Source organism: Saccopteryx bilineata, chromosome 11 (genome assembly GCF_036850765.1).
Source record: "Saccopteryx bilineata isolate mSacBil1 chromosome 11, mSacBil1_pri_phased_curated, whole genome shotgun sequence".
Lineage (NCBI taxonomy): Eukaryota > Metazoa > Chordata > Mammalia > Chiroptera > Emballonuridae > Saccopteryx > Saccopteryx bilineata.
This window is the reverse complement of record NC_089500.1, coordinates 55182488-55203515: the sequence shown is the minus strand read 5'-3', so window position 1 is coordinate 55203515 and position 21028 is coordinate 55182488. Positions and strand designations below refer to the sequence as shown.

The 21028-nt window shown below is 42.3% G+C and overlaps 1 protein-coding gene across 1 annotated transcript in view; it reads left to right on the top strand.

Moving 5' to 3' along the window:
- The window catches only part of LAMA1 (laminin subunit alpha 1), a 222495-nt gene that overhangs the window by 146632 nt on the left and 54835 nt on the right, over window positions 1–21028 (top strand). Inside the window, exons 26-33 of the mRNA XM_066247114.1 lie at window positions 808–993; window positions 1527–1654; window positions 2315–2435; window positions 4230–4367; window positions 10708–10829; window positions 14184–14270; window positions 14916–15109; window positions 16068–16210. Of these exons, the coding sequence (XP_066103211.1) occupies window positions 808–993; window positions 1527–1654; window positions 2315–2435; window positions 4230–4367; window positions 10708–10829; window positions 14184–14270; window positions 14916–15109; window positions 16068–16210 (1119 nt within the window). The remainder of the gene's footprint in view (window positions 1–807; window positions 994–1526; window positions 1655–2314; window positions 2436–4229; window positions 4368–10707; window positions 10830–14183; window positions 14271–14915; window positions 15110–16067; window positions 16211–21028) is intronic.

The window sequence follows — 21028 nt, the reverse complement described above, 5'->3', positions numbered from 1 at the left end:
GAAGGGAGGTCAAAGTGGGCAAAGGGGTCAAATATCACATCGTACAGGAAGAAAACTATGCTTTGGCTGGTGCGTACACAAGAGAGCACACAGATGTTAAACGATAATGTTGAAACCTGAAAATTATATAATATTATTAACCAATGTTACCTCAATAAGATTTTTTAAAACTTTATAAAAATCACTTAACAAAAAGAGGACTATAGCTTAAGTCAACTTAATTCATAATTTTTTTTGCCTTTGTTCTTTTATTTATTTATTTATTTTTATTCCGTGAGAGGAGGTGAGGCAGAGACAGACTCCTCATGTACCCCGACCAGGATCCACCCAGCAAGTCCACCAGGGGGATATGATCTGCCCACCTGGGGCCCTTGCTCCATTGCAACCAGAGCCATTTTTTAGTGTCTGAGATGGAGGCCATGGAGCCATCCTCAGTGACTGGGGTCAACTCGTTCTAATCAAGCCATGGCTGCAGGAGGGGAGGAGAGGGAGATAGAGAGAGAGAAGCAAGAAGAAGAGGGGTGGAGAAGCAAATGGTTGCTTCTCCTGTGTGCCCTGACCAGTAATTGAACCCAGGACATCCTCACACCAGGCCGATGCTCTACCACTGAGCCAACCAGCCAGAGTTAACTTAAATCCATAATTAAGTAGAATTAGAAGGAAGCAAATTCTAGACAACAAATCCTACTCATGTGATTTTTTTTTTTTAAGATACAAAATCTCTTTCAAATGGCAGTAGGCTTGTAATGGAATATTTTTAAACCAATGCTGTGTCAGAGAGGTAAACAACAATTTACTATTCAATAGCTCATGGCCTATGGCGGCAAACTGAAGTACAGCGTGGCCTTCTACGCCTCCGATGGCGTGGGCACCGTCAACCTTGAGCCACAGGTGCTCATCAGAGGAGGCCGAACCAGAAAGCAAATCATTTACATGGACGCCCCCGCACCAGAGAACAGCGTGAGACAAGAGCAAGAAGTGGAAATGAAAGAGGTGATCATGTGCTCTTTTCATATAAGCCCCACAAAGGTGTGAACTTGGTTATGGATATAATGAAGTCACTAAGCTGTTAGAGAGAGATCTCAGAGGCCCTGGGTTCAAAATTTCAATAGATTTAGTAAGATTTCAAAAAATGACCCAAATTCCTATTCTCAAGACATGGATATAAAGTTTATGTTAATTTAGTGGGAATTGCATTTATATCCTTTGTCTTGGTACAGAAGTCTCCACCCGTGTGGATTAATGGTAGGAAGTCTTTGGGCCTGCTTGATTCTGGGCAGTGTGTATTCATTCACTGTCCACTATGTGGCGACTGTGCATGACGTGTGTCTGTGGGTGACGTGTGTCGTCCCACTGCTGCTGCCCCTGGGAGGAGACAGGAGATCTTCCTTTGTTAAACTCGGTGTCAGGCACAGAACTGGGCTCATTTCAGAAGAAATACATAAAAGAGTCACTTTTTTTTTTGTAAGTTTATATGACTGAGAATTTGTACCCTGTATTTCATTGAATGTGTTTCTCATCCACAGAATTATTGGAAGTATTTTAATTCTGTTTCTGAAAAACCTGTCACACGCTCAGATTTTATGTCTGTTCTTAGCAACGTCGAGTACATCCTTATCAAAGCATCTTATGGTCGAGGGTTACAGCAAAGCAGGTATTTGGAAACTTTTAGAATTTTTAAAATATTTTTCTTATGTGGAAAAGCAAAGTGTGGGGATTTGATTCGCTTCAACCCCATTAATTCCTTATCTTTATTAACCTCTCATTACTGTTCTCCATCAAAACCTTATTAAGTTTTAATATTAGTGTGAAGTTTATGAAAAATGATATATCATCCATCTCCCATACTAATGTGGATATAAAATATAAGTACATAATGCTGATACCTTAGATGAGGATAAAATGTGAAACAATTTGTTATTTTAAGTTCTGCTATTTCCCACCCTTAAACGGCAATGCTCATTTCTTTGTAAATGTATCAAGATTGCTGTTAGCTGTTCATTCAGTACTTAATCCATAAAGAAAGCCACTGAGTTTTGGACCAATTGCTACTTCAAAAAGTCTTTCAAGTATACTTTCTGTAATACGATTTTTAAGTTCTAAAATGTCGACTGAGAACCTGGACTGTGTGATGATGGTATGAACGTGCTTTCACACATTTCCTTTGTAATCCTGGGTAGGAAACTGCTCCCACACTGTCAGAAAAGCTTGGATTTAATATATGTGCAAATATCATTATATAGTTTGCAGTTCTAGAAAGTGTCTTGCTAAACATTAGTGTTTCCTTTCACACGTCTTAACAATGGTTTCACAGAATCTCAAACATCTCAATGGAGGTTGGCAGAAAGGTTGGTGAGCTTCACGTGGAGAGGGCGGTGGCCTCCCTGATAGAGAGGTGTCTCTGCCCCCCTGGCACAGCTGGACTCTCGTGTCAGGTAAGCAGACTGATTGAATCTTTTTTCTGGTTTTGAGTTGAATATGCTTTTTATTTATTTATTTTTATTTTATTTTTTGTATTTTTCTGAAGTTGGAAACAGGGAAGCAGTCAGACTCCCGCATGCGCCCGACCAGGATCCACCCGGCATGCCCACCAGGGAGCGATGCTCTGCCCATCTGGGGTGTCGCTCTGCCGCAATCAGAGCCATTCTAGTGCCCGAGGCAGAGGCCATAGAGCCATCCTCAGCGCCCGGGCCAACCTTGCTCCAATGGAGCCTTGGCTGCGGGAGGGGAAGAGAGAGACAGAGAGGAAGGAGAGGGGGAGGGGTGGAGAAGCAGATGGGTGCCTCTCCTGTGTGCCCTGGCCAGACTCCTGCACGCCAGGCCGACACTCTACCACTGAGCCAACCGGCCAGGGCCAAATATGCTTTTTAAAGCAGCTCTTGGTAATGAACAGAACTTATGCATATCTATTATATTATTTTTCCCTTAAATGTTTTTAATATGGTAAAATATGCATAAACATAAACTTTACTATCTTAACCATTTTTAAGTGTCTAAGTTCTGCAGTGTTAAGTACAGTCACATTGCTGTACAACCCATCTTTAGAATTATTCATCTTGCAAAACTAAAACTCTGTACCCATTAAACACCAACCGCCACGCCCCCTCCCTCCTTGTTCCCGGTGCCCACCCCGTATTTTCTGCATCTCTGAGTGTAACTGCTCCTGGTACCTCATATAAGTAGAATCAGAAGATAGTATTTGTCTTTTTTATGACTGGTTGATTTCACCTGGCATAATGTCTTCAAGGGCGATCCATGTTGTAGTATGTGTCAGGATGTGCTTCTCCTCTAACATTCTGTTGTAGATGGATACACAATTTTTGTTTATCCATTCATTCATCAATGTGCACTTAGGACGTTCCACTTTTTGACTATTGTGATTAATGCTGCTATGAACATGAGTGTACCAAGACCTTGTTTTCAGTTCTTTGGGGTTTATACCTAGGCGTACAATTGCTGGACCATGTGGTAATTCTGTGTTTTGTTTTGTTTTGTTTTATTTTTTTGTTTTTTGACAGAGACAGAGAGTCAGAGAGAGGGACAGCTAGGGATAGACAGGAAGGGAGAGAGATGAGAAGTATCAATTTTTCATTGTGGCACCTTAGTTGTTCAATGATTGCTTTCTCATATGTGCCTGGACCAGGGGGCGGGGGAGGGGGGTTACAGCAGAGCAAGTGACCCTTTGCTCAAGCCAGTGACCTTGGGCTCAAGCCAGCGACGATGGGGTCATACCTATGATTGCACACTCAAGCCAGCAACCCCATGCTCAAGCCAGTGACCTCAGGGTTTCAAAACTGGCTCCTCCATGTCCCAGTCCGACGCTCTATCCACTGCGTCACTGCCTGGTCAGGCAGTAATTCTGATTTTAATTTTTGAGGAGCTGTGATACTGCTCTCCACAATACGGTACCATTTTGCATTCTCTCCAGCAAAGCACAGGGGCTCTAGTTTTTCTACATTTTCACCAACTCTTTTTTTCTGTTTTCCTTTTTTTTTTAATAGTATCCAATGGGTGTGAGTAGTGTCTCATTTTGTTTTACTTTTTGTGTGTGTGGTTTATTTTAATTATGGTTATGATTTTCATTTTCCTAGTGATTAGTAATGTTGAGTACCTTCTCATGTGCTTATTGGCCATTTGTGTATCTTTTTAAGAGAAATCTCTCTTTAAGTCCTTTACCCATTTTTAAATCAGGTTATTTATTCATTTTCTTTTCTTTTGTATCCCCTCAGGACTGTGCACGTGGTTACTACAGAGGAAAGCTTCCAGAAGGTGGCGACAAAGGACCTCACCTTCTGCTGGCTCCTTGTGTGCCCTGCAGTTGTAACAACCACAGTGATACCTGTGATCCTGAAACGGGGAAGTGTCTGGTATGCTTGTTTGGGTGGGTGTTTTTGCTTGAAGGTTAGAATTAGGGTAGACAGGGAGCATTTACATTTCCAGTTCAAAGTCACACCAGTTCTTTGGTTTGGTGAGATCTTACATTTAACTAAATAAGATATACATATATTTCTTTCAGAAAGTTCTAGCTAAGTGGTCTGAGATTGCCGGTGGAAATTCTTCTACAAATTTTGCTTCCTTGAATTTGTTTATGGGCATCAGTCTGGGAACTGGTTAAGTGCGTCTTGTTTTTAATTATGGTGTCAGTCATTACAGTCTAAGTAGAAGAGGCCTTTCCACCATAGAATTTAAAGAGTCACCTGAAAGTTTTAAAATAAGTTAATTCCAATGTCGAAAATCTATTTCTCTGCCTTAAGTATTGCCCTCTCCTTGCCTTGTAAAAAGATTTTTATTCTCGTGGCTGTCTTAGTATGCCTTTGCTTCTCAGCCCCCTTCCCCTCGAGCCAAGACTGATCTCGGGGACAGAAGGCAAACTCTGACCACTGAAAAGAACCCAGTGAGCCAGACCAAAGTCTGGTGGCCCTGACTGAGAACACACTATTGTGTTTATGATTTACTTAAGCCCTCATGGCCTTCTTGATAATATAGAATAATCTGATATTTTTTTCTCCACTTTTAAAAATCTCATCCTTTGTAATAACTTCTATGGAAACATTGGTAACTTGTATAAAGTGTTCCAGGACTAACTTGCCTCAGATAAAATAACTTATCAAAGGAAAATGAGCTGCCCACCAAGAGGACACACCCGAAGCATTAGAGATCCTGGTTGTGGCCCAAACACAAGGAAGGGGACAGAGGAACAAGGACTGATGGGCTTCTAGTCCCACGGGATCCGCCTTCCTCTTCTATTCAAAAGCATCATCATTACATGTTGAATATAAAAACAATTTGTACAGGGGAAATTGCTTAATTAAGCAATGTACAGGTGAATTTATACTGCTCACAAAAATTCGGGGCTCACAAAGATTTTATCGCTTCATATGGAGTGATGAAATATCCCCTAATTTTTGTGAGCAGTATAGAAACTGAAGTACTTTATGGTTTTTCCTCAATTAAAAGATATGAGTTAACTTTTGTTGACCCCATTGTATATGTGGAATTAAAGAATTAACCCCGCCACCCAAGGTAAAATGGACTTAGTGAAGATGCAAAAGCTGTAACTCTGTTAAGAAAATTTACCCACTCTAATCAGCTCACGCTCCAGGCAGAAGCAAAGTGCTAATAGAGAAAATGAGAAAAATCTCATTTCAGGATTTAAAGAGAATTGATTTCAAGCAACTTAAAGTGAGATATAATCCACTGGGAAGGTCCCTTGGCCAATCATAGAGACAAAGGGTCACATGAACTGTTTAAAAAGTTGATCAGTTCTTTCAAACTGCATCTGTAGCTATTTCAACAAGATTAGGTACTCCTAGGACATTAAATTATAATCCTGCCTTCCCCGGCTCAAATCCACCAGAACAAAGTTCCCAGAGCTTCAACTGACTTGTTGATTTGCACCTAGGAGAGAACACAGTCCATGAAAGATCGTGACACAGTCTTCCCAGTATCAACAATGATGGCTAGTTTCCAGTGCCCAGTCCTGGGGGAATGGTTGACCAGATGTGACCTGGGACCCCTAAGAGACCTCCCCCGATCCTGTTAATTACATTTTGCAGTAAAAGGACAATAGGTATACATACTGCCAAAAGACTGGACAAAGATTCTAAATCTAGATTGGTCTGTGTTGAAGAAAAACACATTTTGCTTCTTGTTCTTCCCTCCGTTTATGGGAGATCTGTATTCTATGTCTGTCGTTACAAGGTATTGCTAATTACTGTAACACATCCACTGTAAGCAGAAAATACTGTCTGGCTTATAGCTTGGAATTTCAGTGTTGCAACAGACCTTCTATTTTTGTCAGAGTCCTTTAGACCTTAAGACTAAACTGCAACATCCATACCAGGAGGTTATTTAATGTATATTCACACTTTTCAGCAATAGGGAGCTCACTGCCACGGCAGCCCAGCTCATCTTTGGGCAGCCCTGATTTTTCTTGAGACTGGTGACCCTGGATCATCCCATGTTGGTATAGTTTATCCTTTGGAGTCATTGAGACAGGACACTAGCTCAAATTTGTTCATGAAAAGTGGTAGTATCTTAACAAGTAACTTGCAAAAATAGTTCATAAAATTCTTTTACATATCCAAAAGCTCTGAATATTCAGCCTTCTTGGTCAGATATCCTCAGTTTATATGTATATTGTGGTCACCTGTGATGGTCCTGCATCTGTTCACCATTCTGAGTTGTGAATGTCAGCATCTGACCGAAAATATGCCCAGAGCCCAATGCTCAGTTACTGCCGCTTCTCCCAAACTGACCAGACACTGAGACCTTACATTCTTTCCACAATTTCAGTACCTGGGTTCTTGCTTTTTGCAAGACGTGGGACCTTACCTTCCTCTTCAGTCTTCACTTGTTAGATCTCTTTTGTGGTGTGCAGAACCATTCACTTGCCTTTGACAAAATCTCCTAAGTACTGCCTGTGTACTTATTAGGGTACCTGTACTGTAGGTGGGCATCAAGAATTTTTGGGATCTGTTTTTATCATCCAGCACATATAATGTTTTTCCTTCTTCATTTCACTTAGTCTGTGGTATTATTATAGAAGTGATTGATCAGAAAGGTGGCCAGGAAGGAGGTAGGGAGAACAAGGAGCAGAGACTCTGGGAGTTCTTCTTCCCGGAGAGAGGACTCACCCCTTTTCCAGTTGAAAAATTGACAGGTACTCACTGTGCACTCCCCACAGCAACTAACTTATCCCCATGTCAGTTCACATGAACACAGTGATGGGATGCAAATAAGTTAACAACTGGTTCTCTGCCCTAATGACCATTTTAAGTATAAAACAATATATACTGAAAGATAGTTTATTATTTCATGCATTTAATACTTAAATAAGAACAATAAAAGAGGTACACAAAACTAGATTATAAGAAAGTTTTTAAATATTAATGAAAAATATTAAGTAATACCTGACAAAAACAATAAAACTGTTATTTAAGATATTTCCATATTCCTTCTTGATTGGTGTCCTTACTTGCCATTTTCTTTGCTTTTATCTGAGCATCATCAGCTTTGTGATTTCTCCTTAACCATCTCTTCACTGTAGGAGTAGGATTCCATTCCTTTAGAGGTAGGCCGATTAGACTAATAGTCATTGTGTTTAATATATCAGAAACAGGCGACTTTCTATTGGTTCATTGTGTCCTAGCTTCCTATTGGTTTCACTGTTCAGAGGAACACCAGCACACTCATAATATCTTGAGGGAGTTTTGGGTGTAACACAAAGTTGAAGCAAATAACAGCTTGTAACTCCCTGGTATTTTGCCACTTTTTCTCTTTACGTTATATGTTTGTTTACTGAAGTAACAGAAGTGAAGGAATTAAAATGTAGTATTTTGTGGAAGGTATAATGAGTTTTATGAAATGAATAAGTAAATATTACAAGCATAGTTCTGTCAATTTTTTTTCACCTAAAGGTGGAATGTTATGAGGGGCGCTTAGAATACACTGTTGAGCAGATGAACATTAAAAAAGAGTAAGGAATGTAAGTTTGTGATTTCCACATTGGGCAGCTGCCCAGAGGCCCACCTTAGAGAGAACCCTGATTACAAGTGCCATTTGAACAACTGGTTCGCGAACTCAACAAAAAATTAGGTATTGGTTCTGCCGAACTGGTGCGAATCCACTGAATCCCACCACTGCATGAACAGGCTCTAATTTGTTTGCCACTTTTGCGGGCAGCTTGTCTTTCATTCTCTAGAATCTTGAAAACCAGGGAGATCATAATCCTTTGTATGTTAGGGAGAGTTTTTAATTTTGAAGTTGGTGTTAGCAATCAAAAACACCACAAAATATCTCTTTTAGTCCCATCTCGTTATCTAATATTTATTTACTCCTTCTCAGCCTTATATCATTAAAACAACTATGGAACACATTTTCTTTTTAAGGTATGGTTTCATATTTTAATTCTAAAGAGGTGTCAGCTTTAGGGGACAAATTGAACCCAGTAAAATCTATTTTCATCAGGTGAAATAGAAATAGAATTTTTAAAAGGAAAAATACTGGGCCCTGGCCAGTTGGCTCAGCGGTAGAGATTCGGCCTGGCGAGCGGGGTACCCGGGTTCGATTCCCAGCCAGGGCACATAGGAGAAGCGCCCATTTGCTTCTTCTCCACTCCTCCTCCTTCCTCTCTGTCTCTCCCCCCCCCCCCCCCGCAACCAAGGCTCCATTGGAGCAAAGATGGCCCCAGGCGCTGGGAATGGCTCCTTGGCCTCTGCCCCAGGCACTAGAGTGGCTCTGGTCTTGGCAGAGCGACGCCCCGGAGGGGCAGAGCATCACCCCCTGGTGGGCAGAGCGTCACCCCTGGTGGGTGTGCTGGGTGGATCCCGGTTGGGCGCATGCAGGAGTCTGTCTGACTGTCTCTCCCCGTTTCCAGCTTCAGAAAAATACAAAAAAATAAAGTAAATAAAAAAAAATAATAATAAATAAAATAAAAGGAAAAATACTGGAATAATTTTTAGTTTAAAAAACTTAAAAATAGTTTTTTTTTTGTTTTTTTTTTTGTTTTTTTTTTCTTTTTCATTTTTCTGAAGCTGGAAACAGGGAGAGACAGTCAGACAGACTCCCGCATGCGCCCGACCGGGATCCACCCGGCACGCCCACCAGGGGCGACGCTCTGCCCACCAGGGGGCGATGCTCTGCCCATCCTGGGCGTCGCCATGTTGCGACCAGAGCCACTCTAGCGCCTGAGGCAGAGGCCACAGAGCCATCCCCAGCGCCCGGGCCATCTTTGCTCCAATGGAGCCTTGGCTGCGGGAGGGGAAGAGAGAGACAGAGAGGAAGGCGCGGCGGAGGGGTGGAGAAGCTAATGGGCGCTTCTCCTGTGTGCCCTGGCCGGGAATCGAACCCGGGTCCTCCGCACGCTAGGTTGACGCTCTACCGCTGAGCCAACCGGCCAGGGCCAAAAATAGTTTTAAACATGCAAAAATGTTTCTTTCTACCTCCTCTCTTGACACCCAGGATAAAGTCTCAGTCCATTTGTGAGTTTGCTCGTTGGCTTCCTGTCACTGCGCCAAACAGAATCCAGCACTGGGCCAAACTTTGGGTCAGACATCAAGAATTACTTGCTCTTTTAGCTTAAATTATTATTTTTATTTTTTATTTTTTTGTATTTTTCTGAAATTGGGAACGGGGAGGCAGTCAGACAGACTCCCGCATGCGCCCGACCGGGATCCACCCAGCACACCCACCAAGGGGTGATGCTCTGCCCATCTGGGGCATTGCTGTGTTGCAACCAGAGCCACTCTAGCACCTGAGGCAGAGGCCACAGAGCCATCCTCAGCACCCGGGCCAACTTTGCTCCAATGGAGCCTTGGCTGCGGGAAGGGAAGAGAGAGACAGAGAGGAAGGAGAGGGGGAGGGGTGGAGAAGCAAATGGGCGTTTCTCCTGTGTGCTTGGCCGGGAATCAAACCTGGGACTCCTGCACGCCAGGCCGACTCTCTACCACTGATCCAACCGGCCAGGGCCTAGCTTAAATTATTTTTAAATAATATTTTTCTTTTGCTAAATCTAATTTTTTTATTAATTTTAATTTATGGTGTTTACATGGCTTCAAGTGTCCCACCAAATATAACTCCCTCTCCCCCACCCCTGTGTCCTCCCTTACACCCCCTTCCCCTCTTCCCCTCAACACCCTTCCCCTTCCCTCTAGGATTTGCTGTCTTGCTATCCATATCTCTGTAATTTTTAAAAATAATTTTAGGTCCAGATGATGACATAAAATTTAACTGAAAATGATTTGGTTCTTGCAGGAATCTATTGGTGGTGCTCTAAAACCCTGTGTTTTCTTCCCTCACTGTCTGTTTCCTAAATCATTTATTCATTCACTTCTGCTCTTTCAAGTCCCTACCTGGGACCATCATCAAACCCTGTTCATGTGTAAAACCATGTGCTTCACAACATTTTTAAGTCACTGTGTCTTAGATTTATATTTTAAAGGTCAAAAGCTAGCTGCTCTGTGTATATTTTCCGTAAGAATGTATTAGTAATTCCTCGCTATATTGGATAAATGCAGTTTTATATAACGAATGAAGGCCACAGAGCTGGTAATGTTTCCATGATTTAACAAATGCAAAGAAAATTGCCTCCCTTCCTTAAGAATTAAAAAAGTGAATAAGCTGACATTAACTATTACCAGATAAGGATGATTTCTAACAATTCCCCATTGTTTCCATCTTCCTCTGAAACGTAAACGTGGGCCCCAGAACTGCAGTGATAACACCTCTGGTGACTACTGTGATGTGTGCGCCCCCGGGTACTACGGGAAGGTGACTGGCTCGACTACTGATTGCTCTCCATGCACCTGTCCTCTCAGCCACCCTACCAGGTGAGCCTACACAGGTGCACTAGCACACCTGCACCACCAAAGCTGGGGATGAGCATGGGAGATAGAGAGGTAGACTCCTGCATGCACTCTGACCAGGATCTTCTAGGCAACCCCCATCTGGAGTTGATGTTCTGCCAATCTGGGGCCATGCTCTCACTTCTCAGCCCCATTTCCCAGGGTTTCTATGGGTTCTATTTTAATTAGTATTCTCTATGTGTCGAGAAAGGCTAATTTTAAGAAAAATTACTCACAAGCACGGGAAGAGAATCTTTTCAAAAGCAAAGTATATGTGTTGGTATTGGGGTAAAATGGAACCAATTAAAGAAAAGACTTTCATTTTTGTTTGTTTTGAAATCTAATTTTAGCCTCCAGCTAGGTGCCTAGAGGTGAATTGTTATTAAAATTATGAATAATAATATAATGAATTCTGTTTCTGTTTAGTATAGGTAACAGGGTTAGAATGGATATTTACTGATAACTGATGAAGTGTGAAGATTCTACATAGTGATGAAATACGGGCAAGGTTCTTCTACCTTGTTCTTGTGATGCATGTGTAGAAACTGAACACCAAAAAGAACCAGAGATTTTACATGGAAGTTTGAATATCTGTGGGTCCTCTTTGGTTGTAATGAAGATTATAATTCATAAATAACATTCCATCATTGCTTAGAATATTTACCAAGGCATTGAACACATATAGATCAAATACCAACATTTAGTATACTAATATGAAGTTATATTTTTAATATTTGTTTGAATTTTCTATCTCTTATTGTCTCCAAGTAAGCAATGCTTGACAGTGAATTCCAAATGAGAGGCACTGTCTAAAGTCCCCTTGTATACTATCAAGCATCCTAAAATTTGTTGTTCCTATTAATGTTTTGTATTAAATCTGTATATAAAATCTGACTCATCACTTCCACTCCTGTAATCTAATCCAAAGAAATACTTGCATATGTGTATGAAGATGGATACATTTTATCATTGCTTATACTCATGAGAAATTGGGGAGGAACTGAAATACTTGCTCATAGGGGATTGGTTACAGACATTGTGGTGCATTCCTAGAGTGAAATATTGTACAAACACTGAGAAAATAATAAGTTGTGTCTATATGTACAAAATTGGAGAAATGGCTACCTAAATAATCGTGACTATATAATGTAATGACATTTTGGAAGAAATTTACATTTATATGTATATTCATATCCATAGCTCCATGGTTACATATGCTCAGAGAAATGCTTGGAGGAATATATCATCCTTCTACTTCACATATTTCTGTGATGTTTGAATATTTTAATTTTTCAGTCATAAAGGGTTCTAACCATCCCCAGAGCCCCTGCAAATAAATTGAAATTTACATTACTAGGACAGCCTGTGAGGCTATGAACATTCTATATGCCGTGCACCTGAGGGGTCCTAAAATACATGCTTTGCTTTCTACATATTTTATGTTTGCACTGAAGACTGTTTCTTTAGTGTTTAAGGAGGAAAAAATGTCAGAAGTGAAGCAGGGCTGATAGAGAGCCCTGTGACACATTCTGGGAACTTCTCCCAACTGGCCGAGAAAACCAGACTACCCCAGTAGTGGCTGTTTTGTCTTTTCTTCTTCTTTTCCAAGCAAGAGGAAGGGAGATAGGGAGACTCCTGCATGCACTCTGACCAGGATCTACCAGGCAACCCCCATCTGGGGTTGATGCTCTGCCAATCTGGGGCCATGCTCTCAATGAGCTATTTTCAGCGCCTGAAGCAGAGGCTCCATGGAGCCATCCTCAGTACCTGGGTCTGATACAATTGAACCAATCTAGCCATGGCTGTGGGAGGGGAAGAGAGAGAGAAAGAGAGAGAGAGAGAGAGAGAGAGAAAGGAAGAGGGAGGGGTGGGGAGGTACATGGTCGCTTCTCCTGTGTGCCCTGACTGGGAATCAAACCTGGGACATCCACACACCAAGCCAATGCTCTACCACTGAGCCAACTGTCCAGGACCCCCAGTAGTTTTTTTAATGGTTTGCAGTTCCCAGCTGAGTCTCAAGATGGTGCCTGGTGCAATGGTAATTCAAAATGTGAAGGCAGAGGTTGTTGAAAAGGAAGGAAGAAGCCAAAAGCTGAAGTCCAGGAGTGAATTCACGTGAACTAGAATCGGAGTGGGTATTAAACTTTGAGCAGCTCTTATGTTCCTCTCTCTTCCTCCCCTTCCTTGCTCTCTAAAATCAATAAATAAACATTTTAAAACTTTAAGTGGCTCTATCATTTTGCTTCAAAGAGCCCTTCACACAATTCCCTATCTATAGATCCATTTTATTTATTTATTTATTTATTTATTTATTTTATTTTTTTTTTTTTTTCATTTTTCTGAAGCTGGAAACAGGGAGAGACAGTCAGACAGACTCCCGCATGCGCCCGACCGGGATCCACCCGGCACGCCCACCAGGGGCGACGCTCTGCCCACCAGGGGGCGATGCTCTGCCCATCCTGGGCGTCGTCATGTTGCGACCAGAGCCACTCTAGCACCTGGGGCAGAGGCCACAGAGCCATCCCCAGCGCCCAGGCCATCTTTGCTCCAATGGAGCCTCGGCTGCGGGAGGGGAAGAGAGAGACAGAGAGGAAAGCGCGGCGGAGGGGTGGAGAAGCAAATGGGCGCTTCTCCTGTGTGCCCTGGCCGGGAATCGAACCCGGGTCCTCCGCACGCTAGGCCGATGCTCTACCGCTGAGCCAACCGGCCAGGGCTTCTTTATTTTTTTAAATGTTTATTTTATTGATCTTAGAGAGAGAAAGGGAGAGAGCAGGAGGGGGCAGGACCATCCAGCCACGGCACAGGTCCATTTAGTCTCACATTCCACCCTCTTCACTTTTCTTTGCCCCACCTTTCCTGCTTGCCTTTCATTACCGTCCATTGTATCCACCAGCACGTGTCCAGCTCTCTTCCCCTTGTTGGTTTCGTGCTTGCTCGTAGTCATGGAGAGCTGTCTCTAATCACCTTATCACAAGACGGATAGTTCTTCATCTAAACCTCAGAACAAGACCCTTTTCCCAGGAAGCTTCCTTGTTTGGTGAAGATAGGTGAAATCTATAAGATCCATCTTCTTCCTCTCACTGCTCCTGTGGCTGTCGCTGGAGGGGTATCTAATGAGTGTATTCCAGATACAAGAGGTGCACGCTTATGTCCCGATTACGTGTTTATTTTCCTTCTTTTTGCCCGATAGATTTTAAGCCCTAAAACCCTTGTCTAACTGTGCACTGTAATCATTTCACTTTTAGGACAGTATCATGTACCCTAAGAGTAATGAACACACACCACAAGAAAGAATTGAAACTATATATTTAAAAAATTCAGATAATGTTTTTCTTTTAGTTTTAGTCCCACTTGTGTCATGGAACATGATCACGATTTCCACTGTGATGCCTGCATTCTGGGCTATGAGGGACAATATTGTGAAAGGTATGTCGTGGAGTTTCCCCTGGAAATTGCTAAGCACATCAGTTGCTTTTAAACTATAGGACAGTGGTCCCCAACCCCCAGGCCACGGACCGGTACCGATCCGTGGGCCATTTGGTACCAGTCCACAGAGAAAGAATAAATAACTTACATTATTTCCGTTTTATTTATATTTAAGTCTGAAAAATGTTTTATTTTTTAAAAATGACCAGATTCCCTCTGTTACATCCATCTAAGACTCGCTCTTGACACTTGTCTCGGTCACGTGCTACATTGATCCGTCCCACCCTAAAGGCCGGTCCGTGAAAATATTTTCTGACCTTAAACCGGTCTGTGACCCAAAAAAGGTTGGGGAGCACTGCTGTAGGACATCTTTACTAAAAGTGATTTGAAAGTCATTATCAGTTTGGTTGTGCATGACTGATATTCCAAAATACAATCTCCAGACATTAAGATAAGTGTATGTACTTTCTGTGACCATCTTATCCTCCTCTGAGGTAATAAAATGTAGAATGAGGTTAGTGGGCCTGTTTTCTTTGCATTTCATTTGGCAGAAATTATTACTACCCTTGGGCAAGAGCTAGTTTACATATTAACTTCCTGGTATTGATACTACTGTCCCTGCCCTGCACATTCTCCTTTCTGTAGGTGCTCGCCAGGCTATCATGGGAACCCTCGAACGCCAGGTGGCACCTGCCAGAGGTGTGACTGCAGCCCGCATGGCTCTATTCACCGGGACTGCGACCGCGGGTCCGGGCAGTGCGTCTGCAGGCCGGGGGCTGCGGGGCTGCGATGCGAGGAATGCGAGCCCAGGCACATTCTGGTGGAAAGCAATTGTATTTGTGGGTATTTTCTTTCCTAAATGTTTAAAGTGTTTTCTCCTCTCAGATGTTTTCCTATCACTGTGCCCTATGGCATCAGAAGGATAAAGCCTATTCGAACTAAGCTTAGACTGCCGTTTTGTCTGCCAAGTGAACTTTCCATAGTGTGTTTGGAAGCAGAAGATTCAGGGTAACAGCCTTTATCTCTTTAGCACTCTAAGCAACCCAATAATTCCAACTTCATGGTTTATTTGCATTAATATTCCTTTAGTGGAGCCAAGTGTCAGTGCAGAGAGGATTGTCATTTGTGTTACCTGGATTTCACTGATGGCTTCAGCTCTTGCTCTTGAAGGTATTTTGTCCAATTCTGATTTATTGTAACAGCAAATACATGACGTAGTCATCTGCGGGTGTCTCCCATTGGTTCATGGGGGAACACAGGAAGAAAGTAATGTCAGGATCATGGCATTCAAGAGCTTTTTTTACTTCTGTTTATGTGTTTGATTTAAGCAAAGATACACCCATTATTTCCCCCAGTCTCTTTCGTTTGTATTGGCTGAAGGTGTGTCTGCAGACTCTCTGAGGGAAGGACATACCAGGCTCTGCAAGGAAACACATTTGGAATTCATTGTCATCGATCCAAGTCCAGGATGACCAGGTGCACTGTAAGGGGCAGAGCAGTGTATGTGACAAAAGGTGCCTCAGACCTGGGATCCACTTTGGGATCGGTTGTTTCTCTGTGACCGTGGGGAAGTCACTGGTCTAATCTGAGTCTCAGTGTCACCATCTGAGAAGAGGGACGTGGTATTTCCTGCTTCCCTCCCAGCACAGCTGTTGGTGTGAGAATGTGGTTCCTGGAGCCTGTAGTGTACTTTGCTCTTACTGTGATTCTAAGTTATTATTACATAATGGCTAATGCACACGCATGGGAAAATGTGCAGACCACTTTGCATTGATTTTAGCTTTCTTGTTCTTTTAGCTTGTGATGATGAATGTGGAGGTGTGCTGCTGGATGACTTAGACAGCATTGATGATAACGTCCTTTCTGTGAACTTCACCAGCATTATTCCTGTCCCCTATGGAATTTTGTCAAACCTAGAAAACACAACGAAATATCTCCAGGTAGGTTTCAGGAATACAGAGATGAATAATAACTTGTGTCATTGAAAGATATAGAGTTGGTCTGGACAGTAGGAGTCATTCTGTCTGCTCTCTCCACTTCCTCTTATCCCCAATGCATACTGCTGGTAGGCGTCCATACTTCCCTTGGACATGACCAGAGACCTCATTATTCAGTGCTAATTTGTTTTATGGTGGGACAGCTTTAATTGTTTTAGAGTTGTTTTTTTGTTTTGTTTTCTTTTGTTTCTTTTGTTTTTTCGGTTGTTGTTTTTTTATAGAGACAGAGAGAGAGTCAGAGAGAGGGATAGATAGGGACAGACAGACAGGAACAGAGAGAGATGAGAAGCATCAATCATCAGTTTTTCGTTGCAACACCTTAGTTGTTCATTGATTGCTTTCTCATATGTGCCTTGACTGCGGACCTTCAGCAGACCGAGTAACCCCTTGCTGGAGCCAGCGACCTTGGGTCCAAGCTGGTGAGCTTTGCTCAAACCAGTTGAGCCCGAGCTCAAGCTGGTGACCTCGGGGTCTCGAACCTGGGTCATTCCGCATCCCAGTCCAACGCTCTGTCCACTGCGCCACCGCCTGGTCAGGCTAGAGTTGTTTATTAGCTTCCTTTTTATAAATTCTGACCCATGGTCATTCTGGAATAAGACAGTCCATTTGCTTCTCTTTATGACAAATTTTTGGATATTTGAAAATAGCTGTTCTAACATTAATACAGGAAATAGATCTGGATGATATCTCTTCTTCATCTTTATATATATATATTTTTAATTATTTTTATTTTTATTATTTTTTTTAAATGAGAATATGGGAGATAGAGACATAGACTCCCACATGTGCCCTGACTGGGATCCACCTGGCAACCCCCATCTGGGGCCTATGCTCAGCACCCAGGGCTGAACCAGTTGAGCCACTGGCTATGAGAGGGGAAGAGAGAGAGAAAGGGGAGGAGGGGAAGAGAAACAGATGTTTGCTTTTCTTGTGTGCCTTGACTGAGAATAGAACCTGGGACGTCTGTTCTTTTTTACTTTTATTGAATGATTGATTGCTTTTTGTTTTTAAGAGAGAGGAAAGGAGAGAGAGAAACAGAAACACTGATCTGTTTCTGTATGTTCCCTGACCAGGGATTGAACCGTCAACCTTGTACCTTTGCTTATTGGGATAATGCTCAGTCTAACCAACTGAGCTACCTGGCTAAGGCTGGATATTATCTTCTCTAATGTTGGAATAGGCTAAAGATGACTCTTTTCTGTAAATTATTATTCTTAACTGGAGTTTGAAGGCACAAGAGTTTCTTCAACCTGAAAGATTATATAAAACCTCTGGGAGTATATCACAGTTTTATGTTTGGTTAAACAAAATTTTGGTAAAAAAAAAAAGTGTAAAGTTAAGAAATTGACTTGGTAGGCCTGACCAGGTGGTGGCACAGTGGATAGAGTGTCGGACTGGGATGCGGAGGACCCAGGTTTGAGACCCTGAGGTCGCCAGTTTGAGTGTGGGCTCATCTAGTTTGAGCAAAGCTCACCAACTTGAGCCCAGGGTCGTTGGCTTTAGCAAGAAATCGCTTCCTCTGCTGTAGCCCCCTAGTCAAGGCACATATGAGAAAACAATCAATGAACAACTAGGAGCTGAAATGAAGAATTGGTGCTTCTCATCTCTCTCCCTTTCTGTCTGTCTGTCCCTATCTGTCCCTCTGACTCTCTCTGTCTCTGTCACACACACAAAAAAAATTGACTTGGTAGATAACAGTCTACTCTAGTATTTTTAATGTTAATTGGAAAAAATACAATTCTTAATTTTTCTTAAAACCTATACATTAGAAGAATTTGAGATAATAAATTCACTGTGTCAAGGATAGTCATTTCTGAATGCCTTTTTTAGTTAAAAGCTATGAGACTATACATTTCCTTAGGCCAGTGTGATTGTGTGTGTGTGTGTTTATTTTTTAAATAAAATTCAGAAAAATAAGAAACTTCTTTTCTACTCACTGTAGACACAATCAATAAATACTACTTTCTGTCATTATGGACCCCAGGCATATAAATATGTTTTAAATTTATCAAGTGAGATAAATACTCGATTTAAATTTTACTATTTTTGCCCTGGCCGGTGGCTCAGCGGTAGAGCATCGGCCTAGCGTGCGGAGGACCCGGGTTCGATTCCCGGCCAGGGCACACAGGAGAAGCGCCCATTTGCTTCTCCACCCCTCCGCCGCGCTTTCCTCTCTGTCTCTCTCTTCCCCTCCCGCAGCCGAGGCTCCATTGGAGCAAAGATGGCCCGGGCGCTGGGGATGGCTCTGTGGCCTCTGCCCCAGGCGCTAGAGTGGCTCTGGTCGCAACATGGCGACGCCCAGGATGGGCAGAGCACCGCCCCCTGGTGGGCAGAGCGTCGCCCCCTGGTGGGCGTGCCGGGTGGATCCCGGTCGGGCACATGCGGGAGTCTGTCTGACTGTCTCTCCCTGTTTCCAGCTTCAGAAAAAAAAAAAAAAATGAAAAATAAATAAATAAATAAATAAATTTTACTATTTTTGAATGATTCGCTACCATTTAAACTACTTGTCAATTCCTTTAAATAAATTTTTATGTTTAAACTTTTTGTTTTTGCTGCATGTTTATGTAAAGAATGCAGTACATTAAGAGTGTTAGCCCGGGCCCTGGCTGGGCAGCTCAGTTGGTTAGAACATTGGTCCGATTTGCCAAGGTTGCGGGTCTGATCTCCAGTCAGGACACATACAAGAATCAGCCAGAAAGTAGAACAACAAATGGATGTTTCTCTCTTTCAATATCAATAAATTAAAATTTAAAAAAGAATATAGCCCTGGCCGGTTGGCTTAGTGGTAGAGCGTCAGCCTGGCGTGCAGAAATCCCAAGTTCGATTCCCGGCCAGGGCACACAGGAGAAGCGCCCATCTGCTTCTCCACCCCTCCCCCTCTCCTTCCTCTCTGTCTCTCTCTTCCCCTCCCGCCGCGAGGCTCCATTGGAGCAAAGATGGCCCGGGCGCTGGGGATGGCTCCTTGGCCTCTGCCCCAGGTGCTAGAGTGGCTCTGGTCGCGGCAGAGCAACGCCCCGGAGGGGCAGAGCGTCACCCCCTGGTGGGCAAGCCGGGTGGATCCCAGTCGGGCGCATGCGGGAGTCTGTCTGACTGTCTCTCCCCATTTCCAGCTTCAGAAAAATACAAAAAAAAAAAAAAGAAAAAAAGAATATAAACTTGTAACTGTTTTCATTTTTTATCTATACAGCCACCTTGGGCAAAGTACTTAACTCTTCCCTCCCACCCTGAATAATAATATAGCCACTTTATAAGGTTGCTATAATGTTTAAACACAATCATACAAGTAAAAGATTAGAAGAATGCTGGCATAAATTAAGCACTGGTTAGTAATCATAAAGATTTTTTTTACTTAGTACTTTTGTATGTTAGCTTAGTAAGCTTTTTATTTTAAAATTTATTTTATTATTTTTTTATTATATTTAATGGGGTGACATTGGTTAACAAGGTTGTATAGGTTTCAGGTGTACAACTGTAGGATAACATGATCTATATATTCCATTGTGTGCCCATCACCCAAAGTCAAACCATCGTCCATTGTATCATCTCATAGGTTTTGTTAGGTCGTACTGTCGTTCTCATTTGTCTCTCTATATCTTTTGATTTCCCTTTTTTATTTCTTCTTTGACCCAGTCATGTTTTAGTAACATATCATTTAATTTCCACATATTTGTCGGCTTTTTTATTTCTTTTCTGTAGTTTACTTTTAGCTTTAAAGCATTGTGGTCAGATCATGCATTTGGTAACAATTTCAATCTTCTTGAACTTGTTGAGGCTGGTTTCATAAACCAACATATGGTGTATCCTTGAGAGTGTCCCATGTACACTGAACAAGAATGTATGATCTGATGTTCTGGGATGAAAGGCTCTGTAAATGTCAATTATGTCCATTTGGTCTCGTGTGTCATTTAAGGCCAATATTTCTTTATTGGTTTTTTTGTTTGGATAATCTATCTAGAGCTATTAATGGAGTATTAAGATCTCCAGCTATGATTGTGTTTTTGTTTCTCCTTTTAGTTCTGTTAATAGTTGCTTTAGCCTGATATGTGGTGGCACAGTGGATAAAGCGTCGACCTGGAAAGGCTGAGGTCGCTGGTTCAAAACCCTGGGCTTGCCTGGTCAAGGCACATATGGGAGTTGATGCTTTCTGATGCTTCCTGCTCCTCCCCCCTTCTTTCTCTCCTCTCTCTCTCTCTCCCCCTCTCTCTCTCCTCTCTAAAATGAATAAATAAAAATTTTTTAAAAATAGTTGCTTTATATAGTTTGATGCTTTGTGATTCAGAGCATATATAGTAAGAAATTTTATATTTTCTTTATGTAGTGTCTCCTTTTTCATTATGAAATGTCCATCTTTGTCTCTTGTTACCTTTGTTATCTTGAAATCAGTTTTGTTAGATATAAGTATGGTTACACCTGCTTTTCTTTGGATGTTATTTGCATGAAGAACCATTCTGAACACCTTCACTTTGAGTCTAGCTTTGTCTTTGCAGCTTAAATGTGTCTCTAGTAGACAGCTTATGGTTGTGTGTGTGTGTGTGTGTGTGTGTGTGTGTGTGTGTGTGACAGAGACAGAAAGAGACAGAGAGAGGGACAGATAGGGGCAGACAGACAAGAAAGAAGAGAGATGAGAAACATCAATTCTTCGTTGCTGCATCTTAGCTGTTCATTGATTGCTTTCTCATATCTGCTTTGACGGGGGGTGGGGGTGGGGGGGCTACAGCAGACCAGTGACCCCTTGCTCAAGCCACCGACCTTGGGCTCAAG